Source organism: Lagopus muta, chromosome 2 (assembly GCF_023343835.1).
Source record: "Lagopus muta isolate bLagMut1 chromosome 2, bLagMut1 primary, whole genome shotgun sequence".
Lineage (NCBI taxonomy): Eukaryota > Metazoa > Chordata > Aves > Galliformes > Phasianidae > Lagopus > Lagopus muta.
Genome location: NC_064434.1, coordinates 23,046,741 through 23,072,438, shown reverse-complemented (window position 1 = coordinate 23,072,438; position 25,698 = coordinate 23,046,741). Strand labels below are relative to the sequence as shown.

The 25,698-nt window shown below is 38.3% G+C and overlaps 1 protein-coding gene across 7 annotated transcripts in view; it reads right to left on the bottom strand.

Moving 5' to 3' along the window:
• Positions 1–25,698, bottom strand: part of LOC125688955 (muscular LMNA interacting protein) — a 96,345-nt gene that overhangs the window by 25,016 nt on the left and 45,631 nt on the right. For 4 of the 7 annotated variants that reach the window (XM_048935602.1, XM_048935603.1, XM_048935605.1 and 1 more), the window contains exons 4-11: positions 22,993–24,630; positions 18,903–18,974; positions 10,464–10,526; positions 10,308–10,391; positions 10,156–10,215; positions 9,712–9,756; positions 6,663–6,707; positions 2,258–2,383 (exon numbers count right to left, since the gene is read on the bottom strand). In XM_048935602.1, the coding sequence (XP_048791559.1) occupies positions 2,258–2,383; positions 6,663–6,707; positions 9,712–9,756; positions 10,156–10,215; positions 10,308–10,391; positions 10,464–10,526; positions 18,903–18,974; positions 22,993–24,630 (2,133 nt within the window). The remainder of the gene's footprint in view (positions 1–2,257; positions 2,384–6,662; positions 6,708–9,711; positions 9,757–10,155; positions 10,216–10,307; positions 10,392–10,463; positions 10,527–18,902; positions 18,975–22,992; positions 24,631–25,698) is intronic. The other 3 variants (XM_048935606.1, XM_048935607.1, XM_048935608.1) reach the window with 1 other exon arrangement.

Below are 25,698 nucleotides of genomic sequence, written 5' to 3'. Positions count from 1 at the left end.
CTCTAAAGGGTAGTGAACTGTCAGAGAGCTTGTTCTGTCCAGAAGGACTTCATCCTATGTCTTCTCTGACAACTGCCCTTCAGGAAGTTTGGAGTATTGATATTTAAATGTGATAGTTATATATGTAAGATATTTGTATGCTCCGAGTCAAAATAAGTGGCTGCAATGTGATGTTTTAAAAAAAAGAGGTTTTTAATAGTATTTTTTATATTTAAAATCTTGCTACTTTCATAACTTAATATCTGAAGAGTAACAAGAAAAATGAGTTTTTAATCACGAAGTCACCACAAATGCTATTACTACAAACAAAGAATAGATGTGAATGTTTTATCTCTCACTGAAAACTTACTCTGGCTGCAAACACAACCTGTAGTTAAAAATATACTTTCATACTTCAGAGATACTTTGCATTCTATTGAAACCTGAAGGACAAGACTTCTAGTACCACCAGTATATATTGTTAGAACCTATCGATTCTACAGATCAGATTGATTTCCCCTGTTTATATTGCTGCAGTATACTTCAGAAATGTCAGAACTAAGGAGAGAAGTAGAAAGAACAGAAATGAAAATCTTTAAAAATTTCAGTAAAAAATGAAAGAAGAGAGGATTGTCATTGCTAAAATCTCTCTGAGGTAACTGGAGAGGAACAGAAATGAGGAAAATTCAGTATAGTACTATTTTATTCATATCATGTCTGTTGAGAGAACTATTGGCTTCATTTTGCTACTTTCCAGATGGAAAATTCAGAGCATATTGGAGAGGTTAATAATAACTCCTACACAAACATCTGAATATGTCTTTCTGTTAAGGTTTAATTCATAATAACGCACACAAACATGAATGCACAAGAAAAGGCCAACAGAACCACTTATCGGTGTTTACTCTGATGTAATGCCTCATAGAAGCCAGGGAAATTCAAGATGCTTTTTTTGCAAAGTGACCTTATGATCTGTGGGAGAAGAAAGCACTTCTGCTTCCCCATGGGCTACCCATCTGTGCCCCTTCACCATGTGCAGTAGAAGAGTGATTCCTTCAAGCTACTGAGAGACCTGAACGTAGACCTACATACATACTAGAAAATTACACGGAATCCCATTTGGTCTCCCTCATAGTCTTCCTTGGGAATCACAGAATCACAGAATCACCCGGGTTGGAAGGGACCCCAAGGATCATGTAGTTCCAACCCCCCTGCCTAGCAGGGCCACCAACATACATATTCAGATCAGGTTGCCCAGGACCCCGTCCAACCTGGCCTTAAACACGTCCAAGGACGGGGCATCCACAACCTCCCTGGGCAGCCCGTTCCAGGGCCTAACCACTCTCCTAGTAAAGAACTTCCCCCTAACATCTAACCTAAATCTTCCCTCCTTCAACTTAAAACCATTTCCCCTAGTCCTGCTGTTGTCAGCCCTTTTGAAGAGTTTACTCCCCTCCTGGGTGTAGGTTCCCTTCAGGTATTGATAGGCTGCAATGAGGTCACCCCGCAGCCTTCTCTTCTCCAGGCTGAACAAGCCCAACTCCCTCAGCCTGTCCTCATAGGGGAGGTGCTCCAGCCCCCTGATCATCTTAGTCGCCCTCCTCTGGACCCTTTCCAAAATCTCAATGTCTTTCTTGTACTGAGGGCTCCACACCTGGACACAGTACTCCAGATGGGGCCTCACAAGAGCCGTGTAGAGAGGGACAATCACCTTCCTGTCCCTGCTGGCCACCCCTCTTCTGATGGAGCCCAGGATCCCATTTGCCTTTTGAGCTGCCAGAGCGCACTGCTGGCTCATATTCAGTCTCTCGTCCATCAGGACCCCCAGGTCCTTCTCTGCCGGAAGAAGAGAGAGAATCTTGTTCAGTCCTTCCTGTTCTCATCTCGCTTTGGAGATTGCTACGATCTGGACCCCAGATGGAGTAAGCACTTTCTTACAGATCTGATCCAGACACTTGCTTCACAGCCCAGAACAGAATTTCCTCTTCATCTTATATGGTGTTTCCTATGAACATCATTAAAAGGTCGCTTCCTCAACAGTTGATTTTCCAGGTTGTCAAAAAAATGCCCCTGAAGAAAGTCTAGATGCTTCCTTCCAGCCTGAAGATGCTCCTCCAGGAGCCAGGCACCCTTCATTGAATCACTTGCTGTGCACTTTCTTTAAAGTTCACTTTACCAAAACAAGAGACCACAACAAAAATGAAGATCTAAGTCTACCCCATCAGGTTTATAGAAAATAACTAAGACTACAAAGTCCCTCAGAGTGAGAGTTACTCACCTGCTCAATATCTCCATCACTGATCTCTTCTAGGTACTTTTTAAAAGGGTTGGGTTGATAGAGCTCCTCCTTTTGCTGTGCACTCTTCCCTTTCACTAGCACAGGACGAATGACACCAGGTTTTGTCTTGACAAAGGGATGGAAACAAAACGCTTTATAATTTGTGGAATATTTGTTAGATAAGTCAATTCCATTGAGGCTACGGTAACTATATTTAAATATATATGTGTTCATATAAATAACAAATTTCACCAAACTAATACAGGCTTCACGCTACCTCATCTACTTTTAATACAGTCTGCAGACAAAAGTAGCAGGAGCTGTACACAAGCTCGTCACTGACATCTGTTTTGTTGCTACCATAAAAATAAATGCTGGGCCATCAAACTATTGTCTCTAGTTTTTGCTAGCTGCATCTTGATAAGTTCATCAAGTCACACTTTATGCACAGCCACACTCCTGCTTTCCAATTGCAATCACTATTCTGGGCTTCACAAAGTGGTAACTGCAAAACAAGGAAAGGCAATGAGTGATGTGGTTAACATACGCACAGGTAGCAACATTTTAGGAGAAATTATTTCAGAGAACAAATACCAGAGATTTTACACTGCATTTTCACAGTACCTTCAAAAATTCACTTGGGAAAATACAAGCTAAGGGAATTTAATCAGTATGGATGGCTGACACATCTCATTTCAGACAAATCAGATTATTTAGTCAAGAAAAAAAATCTCGTTTAACTTTCAGCTAACTAAAACAATTGACAATTTACTTGTAAATTTAATATATCTCTAAGTTGCAGAATTCTTAGAGTCTGATGTATGGTGTGTGGCATAAACTCTAAACAGGGGCAAGAGGATAATTTTAAAATAGACAACTTCTTCAGTAAGGGGAAAAAAAAGAGGGGAGATAAAAATGTGTGCATTCCCTCTGGGATATGGTAAATACTGAACTACTGTGGGGCTGTGTAACTTAATTTAAACTTCCAAGTAACTCAATTAGATTCTTCTTTGTTATGACTACACAATGGAAAATGAGGGCTGGCACTACTGTAGATGTAGATAAAAACAGAACTGCTGCCGAGCTCCCACTGTGGCTGCAGCCCAGATGGGCAGCTTGCCTTGCCCATCTGGGACTGAAACATAGGCACTGTCACATCTTCCATCCTCAGCACCCAGTAGGTATAAAAATACAAAGAAGCTGAATTGACTATTAGATTTATTATAAAATTAGCTGTGGTGCAGTTAGTCACACCATGCTGCCTGTTGTTAAGGTCAGTACACCTAGGCAGTACATTTGGAAAAGAAAAAAAGTATCTGTAGAATAATTTAGTCATAATTAAGCATGAGCTTCTACACACATCTCAGATCTTTAGACAAAGGGAGGAGGACAAAAAGTGACCTTATTCATTATTAACCATCCCAGGCATAAATTTCTGCCCCATTGCTTGTGGTGGCAGTGGGTTTCATGTCCTATTATCTGTATGGAAACATTTTTCTTTGCTAGCTGAGTGTTTGGTGCTCACTTTATGCTCACTAGAGCCACACAGCAAGCCTCTGGAAAAAGAAAAACAGCCCATGAAGGCCTGGAGGGAAGGTGGCTCCTTGCTACAGTGGTATGAAAGTACATCCGCACCAACCCAACATCAAAAGCGAATCTCTAAGCATGCAGAAAATGTAAAGCTCATACAACTGAAGTGTTTTGAATAGTGTTAGAAAATTAAGCTCAAAATAAGGAAGCTGAGATTGCTGGATGGACCTTGCAAACTAAGCTATGAATTACCTAGAAACAATATCTACTGTCTTCCACCAAGAACAGGGCAAGAGAATGGCTGTGTGAGGTGGATGGTTTTCTGTTTGTGCCCCTGCCCTGGGAAAAAATCTGCAGAGCCATGCTAGGGGCTGAGTGGGAGGAGACAGAGGTAGGAAAGAGCACAAAATGTCTGAGAACAGTAAAGCCTAGGCAGCTTCCCTTAGCTTTGTGCTATGTCACCTCCCTCCTTTCCACAAGCATCATCATCAAATGTGAAGGAACAAATTCAACTGAAAATAAAATAAGCCATGGTGAAGGTGACTTTTTTTTTTTTTAAAGGCAAAGTAATGACTGCTGCAGTGTATTAAGAACACAACAAGAAATGTTTAAGCAGCTTAACTTTGTGAAAGATATAGTGTTAGTTAGTGAACTTATAATCCATAGCTAAAGATTATTTCTTCGTAGGATTCACTTAACATTTGCCCTCTCCAGGATTTCCAAGAAGAGTCTGAAAAAATGAAAGACTTCTAGGCTTCCACACAAAAACAAATAGAAATATGTAAGCATATAAATGGAAATAGATAAACATAAAGGGAAACAACAATTATATCAACTCATTATTCTGTAGGCAAAGGATACGTGGCCTTCCAGCACTCCCCTGTGCACCATATAACTACGCAATTAAAAATACCAGAAAAATGTACCTAAAGTCATCAAGCAAAAGCTACACCCCTTAGGCAGGAAACCTCTTCCAAAAGCACACTATATAATTGCTTTTAAGGAAGCATTTTCTAAAAGACATTGTTCATTCAGGTGCCGAGTGAGTCATATGTTTATGTCTAACTCTATTGAATGAGTGGCAGGCGTCAGCCAGTAACCAGAATTTGAAATGCTTTATTAGCTACCCACCAAGCTATACAAAATCATCACTCCATAAGTAAAAGCTTGAACTCTTCCTTTGGTAGGGGGTGTTAAAATCATCCTTGTTGAGAAGCAAGTTAAAGCAGAGTATTGTCAAGGAAGGTGTTGGCCATCCTACAGCGGCACTGAAAAGTGGTAATAAAAGATCATAACTGGTTTGTAGTGATGAGCTGCCATCCTATGGTTGTGGCTCCATTATCAAATTATACAGAGCCAAGACTCAAGATTATGGGTTCAGAATGCATCCAAAATCACTCATCCTGCATCATCTATGAAGATCTGCCACAGAGCGTAAAGTTTAGTGGAGGTACAGAGATGCTACACATGGATTTTGAAAGGCTTTGAGGAATGTCTTTCACCAAGGGCCACCTAGGAAACAAAACTACTGAGAAGTAAAAGAGAACATATCCTCTGGGCCACTTCGAAGGATAGGAAGCAACAGGTCAGAATAAAGTTTTAAGTTTTATAGTGGAGCAAAGTGACAAACAGATATCCTGAGAGATGTGCTCTGGAATGTGGGTTTTGAACTATAATTATATATCAGACGCAAGAGAGTGGCTAGAAAGGTGACAACGTTTACTAGTAATATGGAATCATTTAGAGTTATAAAAAGAAAAATTCTGTGCAAAGAAGTGCAGATAGATGCTATGATACTGAGTGATTCAATGACAAAAAGACAGGTGAGACTTAACTGAATTCAACACTGATACACTCATAAGAGAACAAATAACTACATCCTAAATTTACACATGCAGTGATGAACTGGTTAACTCAGAAACTAGCCCTCACTACTCAGAAAATATCTCTTGTATTTATTGTATACATTTCTAAGCAAACATTGTCTCACTACTCCATACAAGTAAGAACTACATGAACTACAAGGAATCATTAAGAAATTAACAGAAATAATAGTAAAGGATGTTATCACATCTTTGTGTGAACACGAAATGTAGTATTCAGAGCTAGAAAAGAGTGGCTTATGGTATTGCTCTCCCAATCTTAAAAAGAAAAGCCTGAAAAAGGTATCAAGAAGGACACCAAGGATTGTCCAGATGAACATCTGTACTTCTCAAAGACTGGTCAAGCCATTTTGAGTTTTCGGTATAGAAAAGAAGTGACTGAAAGAGTGCTGTGGTTAATATCTAGAAAATTATAAAAGATAATTGGAAAATAAAAAAAAACAATTATTTTCCATTTCAGTACAGCAACTGAGATGCACTAGCTTAAAATGAGTACATGAAGCACCATTTCACATAAGGTATAATTAAAAAGTAAATCATGATGCTACAGAATGTTGTAGAGACTTAAATATAACAAAATTTTAAAAGTAATTGGAAAAAAATCATAAGAGAAGAACTGGTCAAAGCTTAGTAAACAAGAAATTGATACAGGAAGTCCCAAGGATGCCATTGGTAAAATGGAATGGGGAAATTCTCATCCACTTTTTTTTTTCTGACCAATAAAGAGTAGTAGATCCTATAGTTGCGGCATATGCCGTGACTCATCAGGACTCTGAACTTTGTCATTTAGTCCATGGCAGAATTTACAGGTCCTTAAAACAGGTATGTGCTTGATACAGAAAAAAACAGTGCAGTTATATAATATGCAGTGCCACTTTTTGGGAAGATATTGCCTGTAACTTCCTTCAAAGGATTAAGTAAATAAGAATTATTTCAGATTTCATCTTGTACGGATTTTGAAAGTCAGCATCAAAGATTCATGCAATACATACCATCTGACTCTCTGCTACCACAGGTGTCGATTTGTAAAGGTTGGCCTGCAAAAAAGTGAACAAATACAGTATTACATACAATATCATTGTGATTATAGCAATGAAGGAAGAAAAATCCAGAAGGATAACTCCCCAACCAGAGATCCTTCCCCAGTGCCAGTCTGCCCTTAAATAGAGTCTAAGAGAGGTGCAGCCTGGCTCCACCCCTTCTGGTCACACAGGTGAATTGTCTTCATCTGTGCTCCCAGAGCTGACTGGGTCCATTCCCTAGGTGCTTAATCAGTGGTTCAGGCCATGACTCAACAGTTACCATACACCACCCCAGAAGCCAACAAAGAAACACTAGTGTAAAATAGTGAATAGGACCATATCAAAAACCATACCATTTTAAAAACTGTTAAATGAAAAGTATAGTATTTTGTCAGCTGGTACAAACTGCTGTCATTTCACTATCAGATTCTTTTCAGTAATTTTATATGCTCTCTTGCCATTTGTATCATTATTTACATCCTTACAAGATTCTGAAATGAGTATGAAGATGAAGAGTAACAACAGCCAAGACAAATTTTAATTGCCACTTTAATTGTAAAATGGCAAGATATATCATCATTTTTGTGTAGTTTACTGTTTTATACAATCTGTTGAAATAATGTTTCAAGTTGTATATACCTACACACATATGTTTGTACTACTTTAAGATTATGACAAATGTTCCTATCCCTGAATCATAAACAGGCTAGTGTTTTTCTTTTAACTCAAATCACCCTCAAAATAACATTGTCCACCAAGAGAAATGTAACCAGCAGGTTGAGGGAGGTGATTCTGCTCCTCTACTCTGCTATCATGAAACCCACTTGGAGTACTGTGTCCAGTTCTGGAGCCCCCAACATAAGAAGGACATCGAGCTGTTGAAGCAGGTTCAGAGGAGAGCTACAAAGCTGATCAGAGGGCTGGAACACCTCCCCTACTACAAGGACAGGCTAAGAGAGCTGGAGGTCTTCAGCTTTGAGAAGAGAAGGCTCCCAGAAGACCTTATAGTGTCTTTCCTGCACTAGGAAGGCAGGCTACAGGAAAGCTGGGGAGTGACTTTTTATAACGATGAGTAGCAACAGGATGAGGGGAAATGGTTTTAAATTGGAAGACAGTAGATTTAGACTAGAGATTAGGAAGAAAATCTTTACTGTGAGGGTGGTGAGACACTGGAACAGGTTGCCCAGAAAGGCTGTGGATGACCCTCACTAGAAGCATTCAAGGCCAGGCTGGATGGGAATTTGAGCAACCTGATCTGGTGGGAGGTGTCCCTGCCTATAGGAGGGGGTTTGGAACTAGGTGATCTTAAGTGTCCCTTCCAACCCAAACTATGATTTTATGATTTTGACAAGTATCTCAATATCAGACATCATGTATACATAAATGCTTAATGACCATATGAATTATGTCTTGTGAAATTAATTTGTATAAAGAAAAAATACTACTTCTAAAAGAAAAAAAATGATAAGGAAAGGCTGGCTGAAGATCATTTTTCCAATACAGCTCACATGACACAACATGGGGCTGGGAATCTCCTGGAGAAACTTACTGTTTGACATCACAGTCATGATTGTACTGTATTCAGTTCCTGATTTCTACCAGAGACACTGTTAGACTGGCTCAAAATGGGCAGCCCTTTTGTGTCCTAACAAGGAAGCAGAGCAAGAAAGAGGGAAGAGCTGCCAATGTCCAGGGTCCAGTGGGAATATCTGGATCACCCCTTCTTTGACATTGATGCAGCGCATGGTGACACCCCATAAGAGCCTGGTCACACCAAAGTCAGCCCCCACAGTGCAGTGTGGAGAGCATGGTCTGTTAGCACAGTGATCAGATTCATTGTCAGACAAAAAACAACTCAGTCTTTTGTACAGTGTATAAGAAGAGTTAGTCTTTGTGTTATTCCCAAATATTGGTTTGCATCAGTTGTTTAGAATGTTACAGGGAAGACTGGGAAAATAAAGTTTTTAAGGGTGATTTTCTATGCAAGTGAAAAAAATCTAACTGTTCCTATGCATATAAGTTGGATGTCTAAATGTGTTTGTAGGTGGATTTCTGACACTGTTTCGGGTCCTGAAGAAATGTGCTGAAATGGTAGTAATATATATTCTTTTCTTACAGGCTACATCTGAAATACGCTCTTTTATTTCATTAAAAAGCACTCTTCTAATATATTTTCTAATTACTATGACCCAGCAGAATCTGTCAAGTAAAAATCGCAATATGTAATAAAATATGCATGCCAGTACATTCAAGAAGCAAAATTGAATTGATCAGTCAAGCACTGTGCTGACATAAAATTAAATGGCCTTTATTGCTTTTGTTAGCACTGCTTTGACTGAGATTCAATAGAAAGTCTGAACGATGAATAGTAAGCTCAGATATCTCACCACATGACTAGATGAGCTAGAAGTAAAATATAGAACCTGCAGTAACTATTAGAGCTTGTGTAAATTAGAATGTTAACTGGGTTTAACATTGCAATATTTTAACTGGTGATTCAATATAGAAGTTTTCTTTGCAAGTTGGAATGTGTACATGGCAGAAAACACCTTTTGTTCATCAGATTAAGTAGTGGGTTTTCAGTCATCTCTTTACCTTGGAAGGAAAAAAAATGAGTGAACCCCAAACTGATAGATAGGCAAGAGCCAAAACACATCTTCAGAAGCAAATCCCCTACAGAACAGATAAATAACTGAAAACCCTTGACCCACACTTGGAACAAAAAACAACAAAGGATTGTGTGGACAATTCAATTATAAAATCATATTTGCACAGGTAGAAATATCAACAGACACTGCACTAAAGAAATTCCAGTCATGAAAGATTTGGTTAGAAATAAGTCATTTCAGGTCTCGATCACATATGCCCTAATGAACTCATTTTGTACAGAGGACAACACCTCGCGCTACTCCTGTATCAGCTATGTGCCAACACATCAAATGTGTTAGCAAGATGACCTTCAAAACCTATGAAATTAGACATTTATTCATGCCAAACACATAGTTATAAAAGTACTTACATATCTGGTTTCACGCCCAGCTGCTCTCTGCAATGTTGTCGATACCTTATACAAAATAAACAAACATATCAACAGTAAAGAATGAAGGACTGACAGCAAGATTTTCATCATTGTGATGTTATGAATTGCTCAAATTCAATTCTCCAGAAAGATTCATGAGATACATTAAAGTTTTCTTGAGGTGTTTATTGTTTCAATTATTATTTCTTTTTTACTCAAAGACATCAATCGCACTCCATTAGAGATGGTCCTTAAATTATCTCTGAGAATTGTCCTAATAAAATAAAATAAATCAGTAGGCAATCACAGACATGGTTGCATTGTGAAATTTAACTCACATTTGTTCACAAAAACAACTTTAAAGTACATCTTTCCATTTTCTCATTTGCTGTCATCTGATGTCTACTTGGAATGAGCGTTTTGCGTGTGAGTTTATTCACCTACCTTGCCAACATCTGACTCTGTGTTCATCTGCAGGAAACTTGGAGAAGATTCACATCGGCGCTGGAATGTTATTTTTGACAGAGAACAAACTTATTAACGATGAGACAAAAAGAAGGGTATTGAAAAGTCAATCCCACATACTGATGGGTTACCATTGTCAGTGGGTCCTGCAGGACTTGATCAATGACAGCACACAGCTCTTCTGTTTGTTGTCTGAGCTGGGCAGGGGAGCACATCTGAAATGAATCACACACTTAACCTTTGCTTTTTGTTTTCAAATAAAGATTTGAGAGGTAAAACAGCACTACCTCTGAATGGTCCAAAGTAGTGCCTTCAGTCACATCAGCAGCCTTCGTCGGCTCTTCTAATGCCTGCAATTCAAAAGATTCCTGAGTTAAAAAAATTTAAAATAAGCTGTCATACACATAAACATTAAACATTCCCAAATATGACATGTGTCATTTTATCAGGGAAATATGCAAAAAGAAGAAATTATAGTAGTGTTTTTGAGGCTATCATCTTCTGATCTTGAATTAGAGAGTATATATGCAGAGAGAAAGAATATTCAAGATAGGTGAATTATCCATGCTCAGAAAATAACAGTTCAAATTGTCTTCTTCTTCTACAACACCCCATCTCTCTCACAGTGAATTACACACAGTAAATGTGCACCATGCACCACAGATGTGCCAGATGTGTGCCTGTCACACACCACTGGAAGACACCATTGGCTGTAAGAAAGCAGGCAAAGTACACAAGAGGCCAATTTGTTTCCTTTAGTAGCTGTTTTCTTTAAAAAGTGAATCCTGTTTAAAGATGTTGGTGATCATGGCAACAAAAAAAGTGCTCAGCATTTTTGGTTTTTAGCCTGAAAACACCACTGTATAAAAAATAAGTATGCACAACACATTTTTTGTATACAAAAACATGGCTAATTTATAACAACTACCTAATGTAGCTTATACAGTCTCCCCAAAACAAAACACAATCCTCTTATGCCTGGATATACCTTCAGCTTTCCTGTGTTCACACTTGGAGGAGGTTTGAGAACTGTGAGGATTAATTTGCCAAACCCTCCACTTTATCAGGAAAATCATAAGATGTCTGCAAAAGCCATACTTCATTTTAGTGCTCAGTGCCTTTTTCATCTTCACCCAAAGTCAGTGAGGCACAACACTCTCACTGTCATCACCTTTTTTTTTTTTTTTTTTTTTTAATCAATCATCAAATAGATTTGTTATGGAGTCTGCTCTGGAAGCCTGCTGGTGCTTGCAGCTGGTCTACATACCTACAGAGGGACCTGGATAGACTGGATTGATGGACCAAGGTTAACTGTATGAGTTTCAATAGGGAGGCCAAGTGTTTGGTCCTGCATTTTGGTCACAACAACCCCAGGCAGCCCTACAGGCTTGGGGAGGAGTGGTTGGAAAGCTGCCTGATGGAAAGGGACCTAAGTATACTGATGAACAGTCCGCAGAATATGAGCCAGCAGTGTGCCCAGGTGGCCAAGAAGGCCAATGGCATCCTGGCTTGTATCAGGAATGGTGTGGTGAGCAGCACTAGGGAAGTCATCCTGCCCCTGTACTCCATCGGTGAGGCTCCACCTCGAGTACTGTGTTCAGTTTTGGGCACCTCAGTACAGAAAGAACATGGAGGTGCTGGAGCAGGAACAAAGAAGGGCAACGAGGCTTGTGAAGGGCTTGGAAAATATGCCCTATGAGGAGAGACTGAAAGATCTGGGGCTGTTTAGTGTGGGGAAAAGGAGGCTGAAGGGAGACCTTATTGCTCTCTTTCAATCCCTGAAAGGAGCTTACAGCGAGAGCAGGGCTGATCTCTTCCTGGTGACAGATGACAGGATGAGGGGAAATGGCCTCAAGTTGTGCCAGGGTAAGTTTAGGTTGGATATCAGGAAAAACTTCTTTACAGAAAGGGTTGTTAAGCACTGGAATAGGCTCCCCGGGGAGGTGGTTGAGTCACCATCCCTGGATGTGCTTAAAAATCGTTTGGATGTAGTGCTGAGGTACATGATTTAGTGGAGGACTGTTAGAGTTAGGGTAGTGTGGTTAGGTTGTGGTTGGACTCGATGATCTTGAAGGTCTTTTCCAACCTGAGTGATTCTATGATTCTATGAAGTAGGAGGGATCAACAGCATCTGTGGATTTTTGTTTAACAGATTATGCTTTTCTGAAGTTTTGTGGTTGATGATTATTAGCAATAAATAAAAAAGAAGGAAAAAAAAGAGCATTCCTACAAGCACTTTTTCATGCTTGAGGGATCCTGTGAGGGATATATCTGGGCTGTAGTTACAAAGGACATATGTAAAGCTGGGAAGAAAATGGCAGGATCTTTAAGAAAAAGAAAGATGGAAAGAAAAGGAAAGAAGGAAAGAAAAGGAAAGAAAAAGAAAAGGAAGGAAAGAAAGAAAAGGAAGGAAAGAAAAGGAAGGGAGGGAGGGAGGGAGGGAGGGAGAAGGAAGGAAGGAAGGAAGGAAGGAAGGAAGGAAGGAAGGAAGGAAGGAAGGAAGGAAGGAAGGAAGGAAGGAAGGAAGGAAGGAAGGAAGGAAGGAAGGAAGGAAGGAAGGAAGGAAGGAAGGAAGGAAGGAAGGAAGGAAGGAAGGAAGGAAGGAAGGAAGGAAGGAAGGAAGGAGCATGTATTTAAGGAATTATTCGTGAGTTAAATTTTGTTGAGTATAATTACATTTATTCTCTCCTTGCCTAGCTATGACAGCATACATCTACTCATGTAGAAGTGAAAAGTAAGTGTCAGGGTTTTTAGCTATTGTTTTAATAGTATCACAAATGATTCTGTGCAGAAACACATTTATGATGCCTTGCACCAGAAAGTACAGCAGAAAAAATGAAGAGTAATTTCTTTCCAAACACATTTCTTCTCTGCCCTGCAGTTCTAGACAATCTTGTTGGCCTTACAGTTGATACAGTTCCAAAGGAGAAGAGTAAAATAATGATTAGTTTTTAAGAGAAATATAATAATAATGTAATGTTCTCCCAAGACAGAAGATGAAAAGATAATCTTTCTCATTTCTGCTACCTCATCATTGCTATCCAGCTAAAATTTCAGAAAAACAGATAGAGCTGTAGAAGAGCTAAACAAAAGAGCACTCAGCACTACACTTAAGGGCTGCATGTCCAGTTCAGATTCAGTCAGATTGCATCCTCCTTGTAAATGTAAACTGAAGTGGTAAAAAGTAAAATGAAGAAGAGTCTTTCCAGTGCCTACTAGGGCAGGATTACCAACGCCACCTGTTGTGGAGACATGACAAGTCTTATCAGGAACCTGTTGCATTAAGAAATTGCCATTAGTCACACATTCAGAATGGAGAACTTGATAAGCCTCTCAAAACTCACAAGATATTGGTATGTTAATGAAAATAACAAATGAATTGTCTAAGGAAAAAAAAAAAAATCATATTTCTCTTTCAAATGTATCTCATTAGGACAGCAGCAGAAAGTGAATACTATCAAGGGTAGGACACAACTACCGTGAAGATTTTGATGGCTATTTCTAGAGGAACTTCAGTCTCATCTACAAGTCTGTGTCAAGAACCAAGATTCTGGATAACTGAAATATCAAGCACCCTTCAATTTCAGTAGAAACTGCAAACACAAATAACTTATGTTGTTTGGAGCTTCCACTTAGGCAAGTGCAGCACCAAGGCCTGTGCATTCAGTACACCTCCTGAGATACTATCACTACACATACAGCAGCCATGCTATGAAAAACTACCGTGTTCTGTGCCCTTTCTGAATGTTTAAAATTTCAAGGTAATTCATGCAGATTTTTCCACAGTTACTTTCCTTCTATTTCTCTATTAAAAAGTTCTAGTTCTCCAAGAAGAAAAAAAGAAAAAAAGAAACAAACCATTCTATTTAATCTGTTGTTAACTTTTCCAAATACAACTCAACTTCTTTTTCTAGAAGTGCATATTTTTCTTATTTCATTAGCATGGAGGAAAATGGAAGATTTAAAAAGTACTACTGGCATTTCTGATCTCATTACTGGTGTTATCATGCAATAGTGTTATGATTAAATTGAAGTATTAGTGTTATGAACAGTGTTGTTGATTAGCAATATCAACAGTATTCAACCTTCTTTTCCTATGCTGATGACCTAACAATACCAAAATCTGAACATTCCTCTTTAGGCATTCTAGCTACTTTATTGCATATGAAAAATATAGTGGGACCACAACTTAAAAGAAAAGTATAATTTAGAAAATTAAAACTTGTTTGTGACAGAACTTAAATAAGCAGATGAAATAGCCAGTTACTGAACAGACGATTTTGTCCTTGCAAAAGGTAACTTTGAGGGTCTGATGTACAAATGCTATTGACATCAGTGATGACTACAAATCCTCTTCTTTCCCTCAAGCTATTTGACTGTCAAAGCTGTATCAGAGCAGACAGGACACTAGTAAATGAACTGACCAGGATCTCCAATATTTTTTTAGAAGAATTAAAGCTCTTGACAATATATAGGAGATGTGGAACTTTGTTTCATTCTCCAATTAATGACATTAATATTGTAATCTGAATGTGACACAACTTCCTTCTTACTGTGTCATGAAAAGCCTGTGTTGAACAAAACCCAAGAAATATCCTCTTATTTCTCTTGCACATTTTCTCTTTCAGTGTTTTTCTAAGACCTCTGCACATGCAAAAAATTTCTTCAGTATAGTGGATTTTCATGTATCACCAGTTCCCAGAACTTATTCCTTAGAGATTCTGGGAAATGATACTGTGAAGACCTGACTAATATCCTTTTTATAAAATAAATAATATTAAAAGCTGCAAGACCTCTGAAAGAAAGATGGAGCTCATAGCCTGCTCCCACATTGGCATGCTTGGTCATTTTTAAAGACAAATTAGGTCATGTGGCTCTCTAGGACTGCACAGATTATTTTCTTTCTCTCTTGTCACTAGGTAAGAAAGAGCTCTAGACTTCAGAAGACTTTTAACATGGACACATAATCTAGATGCAAGAAATTCACTCAGTGAGTGCACTACAGAAGTATTTGAGGAAAAAAATACAGTTTTTTAATTGAAGTCTTCTCAACAATAGAGTTGTCAAATATGCTTTTCAGAATGAGGATAGTCATCACATGCTTTATAATAACCAATTTATTTAAAATGTAAATTGTAGTCCTCTACTTGTACTTAATTTATAAATACAAGTCAGAGAAGCCCACAGTGATTCCATTTGCACTCCATCCACAGCCAGTTATACTTAATGCTTTTCAGAAAAATTAGTGGCTTTGATTGTGATAGCTGTACTTCCTGGCACCACCTATCATACTTGTTTCATTTCATTCACATATAGGTGAAGTTTGAGCAGAACACCTGCAGCTAGTCCAAAGCCCACATGCATGGGTTTTCTTCCAATCTAAATGACACACAGAGAAAAAAGCTTGCACATTCCATCAGCATGCATTTGGGATGTGTATCTGGACAAATGCAGTAATTCCAAACTCCCATGCATTAGAGCTTGCTCTTCTAAAGATTACTGATTTTCACAAAGAAGTCTTGCTTGTTTTGCAGTTCCAGGAAGTCTGACAGAGTTTTGGGCTTACAACTCCAATTTGAAATAATTCTGAATATCTAGTATTCAGTGACTGTCTACTTAGTTAGGAATTTCTCTATAACTCCCTGAAATAGACTCTTCATGAAAATCTATTTTGAGTGGAAGATATTTTTATTGATATTTGATAAAATATCTAAATCATAAGTATATTACTTTTGAAAAAGATCTGATTGGGACTGAAATTTTGAATTTCATTATGATCTTATCTCTACAACTGTGGAAACTATTCAAAAGTGAATGCCAGTAGAGGAGTGATTCATCAATTCATTGAGGCCAGAAGGAACCATAGTGATCACCTAACCTGACTTTTTCTATAAACCACAGAACTGCCTGCAGTTACCAGTAAACTGTCATGCCTTGATTGTTTAATTTCTATCATGAAGAGCCCACTTCACTCTCTGAATTTTCTTCTTCAAATATTTAATTATTTTTTTCTATTGAAATTTTGTCTTATGCCTAGATTAAACTCCTGCTCTCTCACCTAGCCAGCAGGTGCTATTGTCTATTTTGTTGAAGAGTTCATTATCATTGCCTCGTCACTTTGAATTTGTAGTGTTTATGGCACTGTTAGCTGGCCACAGCTACCTCAACCTCCTTATCACCATCTCTGCTGTCCTTCCTCCAAGCACCGTGAGATGGTGCCTGTGCTGTCCCAGTATCTCCTACCTGTCTCACTTCTAGACAAGCTCCTAGCTCAACTTCCCTGGGAAGTAGTCCACTGTTGTTGCCCCCAGGGAGAATCTGACCATGATGTTGAGCATAAGTAGCTTAAAAATATGGCTTTGCTTCAGCCACATCCTCCAAGAAAAATCCTGGATTTGCTTTTTCCTGGGCAGAGGACAGATGATAAGAAGAACATCAAGTTCATATAAGCTGAGATAGATGGTATGCACATCACTTACTGGATTTGATGACATTAAGCCACTTCTGGGATTGCCAAAGTATGTGCATACATAGTTAGTAAGCTTTTCCTTTGCTTCTAATGAGTACAGATTTGAATGATTCATTTAGACAGAGAGTACTGAAGGATCAAAATATGTCCAAAAGAAGTTGTGTAGATGATTATAGCGTAACAGTTTCATAAGGAGAAGCTAAAAAATCATGGCTCAAGTTAAAGTATTTACGCACACATAAAAGGAAAAATTAGACACCTGGAGACAATTTTGAGGCAAACAAAACATTTTACCTTACACGACATCAGTGACAGTTTTCTTTCATGTGATCTAATTATTATTTTACATGAAATGTCACTAGATCACATGCATAATGGATCTGATAAAATTCCTTTCTCAAGACTACTCAAAATAAGTAACATAATTGCACAGTGCAAAACAAGTTTGACTTCAGAAAATTTCCATTTCTAGTTCAATCACACAGCAAAATACTTTCTTTCAGCATTTAAGCAGATGAAGAATTCCTAATACGCATTATGTTCAGTAGTATCTCTGCCTTGACAGGACTTCCTTTCAACTAAAAGAAATGTCGCTCAAAATGATCATTTCCAAATAACCTTTATCTCTGTGTATCATGTATCAATGAATTCTTTTCAAAGTCCAACCTGAAGTGGTATCTCAGAAAACAGCATAATGCTTCCAGCCACTAACAGGCTCTCTGCCCTCCAAAAGACCTCCCAGAATATATAGAGAATGAGCGTAGGATCCCCTGAAACAAATATTTTCCTTTCCTGATCCACTTCCATTGCATGCTAATGTAGACATCGTCTCACCTGGCATGTTCAAGATTTAAGTAAAAGAAAGTTTGTGTTTTATGCAAGTGATGAATATATTCATTCAAGGTTAAACAAGTATCGGAAAAGAAGGAATCTCCTATTTTTGAAAAAAAGAAAGATGCCATCTTGTTTAAGTCATTTAAGTGATAAATGCTAGGTCGTAATCAATAATATCTCAAGGGCAAAATGATCATCTTCAAAATCCTTTATGCAGAGCAAAATTCATACTCTCCAATGTCTTTGAGCTCTGTAAAATTATAGTGAAATCAACTGAGCTGTGCATGTAAAAGCATATTTAGATGTGCACTTAGCTTAATCTTACAGAAATTTATTAGAAGCTAAGTTCCTGAACTATGTCCATAGCTATACTTGGATGTCAGCGTGATTAAGAATGTCTTTAAACCATTGTGACATGGTTTTTGGTGCTAAGGGATGTGTACTAAGTGACAGGACTCGGCAGCTCAGGTTGATAGCTGGACTCAGTGACCTTGAAGAATCATAGAATCTAAGTGCTTATCTCACTTCTAATCACAGGGTATTTTTATTTTTATTTTTATTTATTTTTATTTTTATTTTTTTGCAGTGCTTAATGGACTACCCTTTTGTGAAAAATTAATTCTATCAAAGTTTTTTAAAAAAACAGACATTGGTGAATACAGAATCACAGAATTATAGGGGCTGGAAGGGATCACTAGAAATCATCTAATCCAACTCCTCTGCTTTGAACTCCTCATGAAAAATTTAAATTTTCAACTTACTTCCAAAGTTACATTATCAACATAAGAATTATAAAACACAGCTAGGGACTGTACTAGGGACTGGTGTCTGGATCTATCATATTATCCTGCAAGAGAGGGTTGTTATCCTAAGCTACCTCCTGGGAACGGACCCATGGCCAATGCAGACAAAGAGCTTAAGGGAGTTGTTTGGAAAAACAGAAGATAAAACACCAGTGCAATGGCTAGGACAATTTTCACAGTGTAATAATATGGCCAATAAATTCCTGAGTCTGGGGATGTTTCTTGGTTGTTTTAAATTTACTAGTATGAGCACAGACATTGAAGAATCATTTACTGATCTACTGATGGAATCTAGGAATAGCAGTGCTCCAGATATTTTCAAACAGCAAAATAGACTTTGAGACATTGTCAGAAATGGCAATTCCCTTGGGACATGTTTGTTTTTGTTGCTGTTGTTTTTTTACAGTAAATTTATTTGCAGAAATTCAGATTAGTGAAGTGCTTGATCTTCAATGCAAAGTGGTTGACCCTGAAAAACTGTTGGAATTATTTATAATCCTGAGCAGCTGGTTCACAGAGCTTGTTGTGCAATATCGCCAACAGACATGTCAGAGTATGTACAAAAGCTGAATGTTCTAAAATATGAAATGCAATTCCCATGCCTTTGAGCAAGCACTAACCTTCTGTTCCATAAGTAATGTGTTTGTAGGGATTGCTGCAAATGCCTTGTAGCTTGTCTTGATCTTGTATTGCTAAAAAGGTAAACCAGAAAGCAGGAAGAGAAGTAAAGATGGGTAAAAGGGAGAGAGGGAGAAAGACACAGGAAAGGAGAAAGGCACGACAGAATGAAAGATGATTTTAATTGTCTCATAGACACATTGCCACAACACAAGGCGTACATACTATCTAGGAAATATATACCTTAAAGAAAATCTAGTGCATTTTCTAAGATTTTAAAGGACTGTAAGATATATCTTTTGCATTTAGGAGTGAGGTAGGATTACATGAATATTCTATATCAGCAGCTTATCACTTGATTTTGACCATTTTCTACAGACCATCCTCGTATCAATATCAAACAAGGCTGTGAGTTCATTCTTAGTTTGCTTGCAATTTGAAATGATGATGCAAAGCCACTTCTGCCAGTACATGCACTTCACAGACTGCTGCTGGGTGGTGACTGCTAAGTCACAGGGATGCCTGTGATTCTTGAATAAGATCTTTCAATGCTGAATTACTTGTCAAAGTGGACAGATATCTTAAGTAATATGACACTGCTTTTCACCTCCTTTATAAAAAACTCTTACACCAAATTATTTCAAAACAAATAAAGGAACTTTTATACTCAAATCAGGTACACAGAAGTGACAATCTTAACCATAAAAAGTGTACTGTTTAGGATACAAAAATTCTAAGAAAATATTCTTTTTTAATAATTTAAGTTCTGACAAATGATCCAAGGGCTGGAACACCTCTCCTATGAGGACAGGCTGAAAGAGAAGGTTCCAGGGAGATCTGATTGCAGCCTTTCAGTGAAGGTGGGCTATAAGAAAGAAGGGGACCCTTCAGCAGGGTCTGTTGTGATAGGACAAATTCAGAAAATAATGGAGTTTTCAGTTATTGGTTGAATATTTTGGTAAGATTTACCAACATGAATGCTAGTAATTATAAAACAATAGGCCAAAGAATATGCCATACTTTGAGTTATTGATTTGTCTTTTTTTTTTTTCCCCCTTTTTTTTCCCCTTTTTTTAATATCTAATGAAAGTCCCTGATGGCAGAGGGGCAAGAATTTTAATTCAGATTAAAGAATTTTTTATCATCTTTTCACTTCTTTTGAAACACTGTAGAACTTACTCACATGTATTTCTACTCAGAACTTAGAGACTGACAGGCATTCAAGAAGCCCGTAATCACATATAGTGAGTGAATATTCTGTCAAAGCATATGGCAGTGCCATTATTATTATTTTTACATTTATTTGAGCTTTAGTCATTCAAACTTGAATGTTTACCATTTCAGAACTAAAGCCTTTTATAGTCATGGGCATTTCTACAGAATAAGTCATCTCATTCTCAAATAGAAACCTGTAGAGGTAAAACAGAATCATCCTGTAGATACGCCATCACCTATCCATTGACTATAACAGAATTGCCTACTTTCTGATGTTATTTTTCAGAAGTCAAAGACATGATTTATATCCAGTCTTTTGAATGTTTAGATGGCAAAAATCTATATGCTATATAAAGATCTGTTTGCTTCCCAAAACTGGGACAGATCTACATGCATTCCTGGGCTATATTCAAACAGGAAAAATCAATGAATATAAAGGACTAAAACACAGCAAAGAATTTTCTAACAAGAGCCAAACGTTTCAATTCTATTCTCTTCTTGCAGAATCAGCAATTTTATCTGTATCCAATCCATTCCACTATCTATTTCACTACACCAAGTCCATTAAAGCACTACTAAAATTGTTTTGAAAGCCTAGGGAGAGTATTTTTATTTCCTGAAATTACCCACAACTTAACACTTCACAATGTTCTGTGAGTTTGATTATGCTCATATTCACTGTACAGAATAGCAAAAATAAACATAAATAGATAACACATGGGAACATAAAACATTAAAATGCTAATACTTGAACACATTTATAAACTATTTTTTTATTTCTATTAATTGGTACATTCATAAACATGAATGCATAAGAGCTCCCATTAAAAAATCTTTTTTGCATAATTGCTTTGATATCATGCTAATGAAACAGCTTGATGTGCCTGTTGAAAAGTACATCTAGTGTCAAAATTCTGGTTTAAGAGGTGCTGGTTTAATAACTGTTGAAGCAACATTAATGTTGCAAAATTACACATGCCGAAGTTCAAGCTCTTTTGCACTTTTCCCTTGGAGAAATCTTACATGCAAAATTTTGTCATACATCAGCAATCATTAGATGGAGCAATCTGCTCTTTGTCTAGTCTTAACGTTGAACTGATTGGTTCTAAAAAATCTTAACAGCTGTTTAAGACACTGTTTAATAGCTCATGCTATTTCTCTTCAATCTTTTCCTTTTTTTCCCCAAAAATATACAGAGATTTGAAGCCAGAGTTATCAGAAAGCCTGGTACTATTAACATATAAGCAAAACAAAAGTCTGTTGAGCTATTTCAAAAACTAAGAATAGAAATAGATGAGAGCAGAAGGAAAGGAGGGCATTGAATACACACTGTTACTAGTTACACATGAAGACTTAGCCTCACATTTTATAGCCAGAAGAAACTTTTCCTTTACTGAACTTCTGCATTTGATTTTAGAGATGCAGGTCATTCACATACCCAGTGGAACCAGCTTTGTCTGCACGATTAGAAATGGCACCATTCTAACCACTCAAGCCTATTAAACTGGTGTGTACTCTCCCATGCTCCATATTATGGTCAGCAATTTCAGAAGTGCCACTGCATCACATGAACAGCAGAATTAGCAGGAAAAAGGACTGTTGGAAGGGCAGAAATTATTACATGGGCCTGAAAATGTAATCCAGGCAACAGCTATGTGTCACAAGCAGATAACTTCCTTATCATTGGAGATTACGCTGAAGACAGCAGACATTGCAAGTGCTTTGCAATCCACAGACTCAGTCGTGCTGTTCAGTTTTGCCTCAGGGGGCTTTTTTTCTTGAAATTGTGACTATTTCATTTCTCTTTTCATCTCATTAAGTAGTCCCAACAGTGCATAATGGCACTATACAGCTGTGCTTGGCACAATGGCTCCTTTTGGGTTGTTTGGTTTTTAAAAGAACAATTCAATATTACAAATATTACTCCGTGCTGCTTTAAACCTCTCATTTTCAATTAACATTTTCCAAGCAGACCAGGTCACTCCTGCCACGGCCAAGCTGCAATTTTGTGCTGTGAGCAAATAAATCAAAAAATTATGATGGCCCTTTCTGTGATGGGCAGCATGTTTCAGCTGTCCAAGGTGAGCTCTGAAATCAGCAAGAGGGAGAATTAAGGGAGAGCACAGAATGCAGAAATAAGATAAAAGAATCTGGAAGGTCTTCTACAGCTCAGCTATCTCCTGCCATTGACTCTCCCCTTGTGCAGGGAAGTTTCTTTTCTTTTCTCAGGTACCTATCTGCTGTATATCTTGTGATCAGCTTTCCTTTCCCTCCCCTTCCCTTTCTTGAGATTTATCTTTAGATTTAAAAGGAGGCTTTTTTCCAGGCACTCCTGCAGCAATTGCCATCGTTGGTTATTTTCACTCTGCTGAGACTCTCCTGCCTTTTGGTGAATGACAAACAGTGGGAGTACAGCTGATGCACCAAGTGCAAGACTTTCGTATTTGCAGGACTACATCCTGTAGGAAGACCTCCCCATCCTCTGTCTAGCATAAGATTAGAAATATCAGTGGAAAAGATGGGGAAGAAGCAGAGGACTGTCCTTGTCTTGCCTCTATGGCTATTGGTTCTGAAGTCCCTGCTCAGATAAGTTCAGCAGGTCAGAACCACTGGACACAAATCATTCCTATCTCCTCCTATCTATCAATACCTTATTTTGTGCAAAAGGACTCCTACAGCATCTTCCTCATAATACAAAACATGTTGCTAGAAATTTTAATAGTAATATTTATTCTTCATTGCCTGCACTACCAACTCAATAACAGTTCTTTCCTTTTCTCCAGCTCATTCATTTTACTAGCATTTTGCAACAACACGGATTTGATTTTTCCTAAATGGACAAAGAAGCATTAGAAAATAAGCATGCACCAAGAGTACCTTAGGTTTGATGTTTTCATGGTCAGGAGGCGGGGAAAAAGATTGTGGTGAAGTCAGCTCTTGGGGTCTTGATGGCAGTGTGCATGGTGACTTGACTGAGACAGGAGATCTACACTTTAATACTGGTGAGGTGGCAGATTGCTGAGGTCTTGGAGAGAGGGAGTTAGACCTATAGTTTCTGCGCATCAATGAAGAGTGAAGCTGTGGTGGGTGTGAATTAATATGAGTTTGGTGAAAGGGTGAAGTAGAATCAGGATGTGAGAGAGACCACTGATTTGAGAGATTTGAAGGGGCAGGAGAGGAAGCACTCAGCTCCTGAGTATACTTTTGGTATGAATCTGAATTCAATGCAGAAGCTGAATTCCAAAGACCCGGGGAGAGACATGACTGCTTTTCTGTGGTGGGGAAGTCTTTGCCCCCATTTCTGGTAGAAGAAAGCAAACGAAATGACTGACAGGTAAATATGGGTGAGTAAGTGTGCACCCTCTGAGATTTCTGAGGTGTCTGTGACCTGGAGGCAGGATAACATAGGCCTTCGGGGGGAGGAGAGGCTGGGTGTGCAAGGGAATGGTATGCTGGGGCACATGGTGGCACTGCTGGAGCAGGCATTGCAGCATGCCAGCCTGTGGAGGCAGCTGATTTTCTGTGGGAAGGGATGGGGGATGAGAGGGGACTTCGGGAGTCTGGAGAGAGTGTTTGGCCTGGAAGGTGCTTTTTAGGAGAAAGAGACCTCGCTCGAGGAGCAGGACGAGGCTTGGAGTGTAAAGAAATGTTCTGAGCCCATCCTGAAGGCCAATATCCCTCTTTGCTGGGAGAATCTGGTCTAATAGGAGGACTTGAAACAGATTTTCTGGGGGTTGGGGGAGTTGTTTTGAACTTTTGATCTATTGCAAGTGTTGAGGAACAAAGGGAGGAAGGAGAAAATGTGGGGCAAGAAGCAGGAGAAAGAGGTCTCCGCTGAGAAGAGCCTGATCTCAAAATGGCAGTCAAGAGAGTTAGTCTGGTTGGCAGAGGGGATCTAATACCTGACCTTGTTAAATTTCCTTTAGATGATGTTTGTGTACAAGGCTCATTTATACTACATATAGTCGAAGATGAGCCATAAAGAGAGGGTGGAGACAAAGGTTTAGGGCTAGGAGATAATGAATGTGTGATTATATGAACAGGAAGAGGAGACAAAGCATCCAGTCTTTTGGAAGAACAGGAAAATGAAGGCTGGCCTGATGATACTTGAATTTCAGCTGAATGTGGAGGACTGGGGGAAATACACAGACTCTTTCCTGGAACAGAAGATCTAATGAAGTTTCCCATCTTGCAAACACAGGCAGGGATATGGACATTTGGTGTTTGTATGTTATCATACAGTTGAGGGCTGGAGTAACAACAATTTGACGAAGAGCAGGATATTTTAGACATGGAGGGGGCTGAACTGTGGAAAGCAGACTGAAAGTAGAGAGACGAATCTTGCTTAGAAGACTCAGTTGCTGACTGCCACTTGTTACGGGAGTCTTCCAGCGAAGAGGCTTGATTCAGGTTAACCATGGCACCACACGCTACTTTCAGATTAGTTGGAGAAATTAAGTGGACAGCAGGTGGTTTAGAGGAAAGATGATCAGAGGTGGAAAGAGTAGAAATTAACTGGAGAAAAAAGAAAAACAGAAATGTTAATATAGGTAGAACCCGTGGAACTGTTAAGCATCTCACATTTCAGTCCTGTAGTCATGCACATAGTGTTTCATTAGTACTGCTTTGTAGGTTAAAAAAATAGGACTGTTTTAAACTTGTTGTACATTCTGATGGACAGAGCTGTAAGGAACTTGACTGAGCACAGTCAAGTTGTGTTATTTTACTTACACAAGATCTCAGTTCTGCTGAGATGTCAAAATGCCCAAGGCTACTGACTTTTTAAGTAAAACCCAAGGCAGTTGTGCCAGTGATGTCAAGAACCATGTGATGCAAATCTTGTGTAATCACAACTGAAAGTGAGAACGTTGTAATATTGCCTGATCTCACTATACCAGTTCCATGGAAAGTAATCTCTTTGCAAATGAGATTCAACTCAACTATTCACTCATTAAACAACATCTTTTGCAGTACTGTGATATCAGAATGAGAAATTTGTTCAGAACAACCTAAATCAGAGCATCCAGTTTGTCTCTCACTCTTCTGATCTTTCATAGATCATATAATAGTCCTTATCCCCTTATCCACAGCCTTATAATGCACTAATAAAACAGTAATGAGCTGTTCTATGAATGCCTTTTTTCTTAGGTCTCTTCTAATTAGGATTTGTCAAAACTAGTTAGCGCACACAAGTATCTTATCAATGTTTTATACAGTTCTATGCTCTTAAAGAAAGAAATTCTCTCAAAATCCTCCAAGTTATTATGATATTGAAATTAAAAACTGGGGTATATAATATTCAAAGTAAACATATCGGTGTGAAATAGTGAACAAAGTCAACTGTAAATCCGAAAAGCTACAAATTATCACCTAACTTTTGACTGAGGAGTTTTAAAGTAGAGAAATTGAATCTAATATCTAAGAACTTCATCTAAACAAAAAAAAAAGTCTATGTATTTATTTGATAACTGAAAACAGTATGCAATTCTGTAAGACAGTTATACCAGGTTCTACATACATGGATTCCATGTGGCTTTGGCTCATCTTTTTAATTCCAATTTTTAATAGAAACGTCTTCCCATT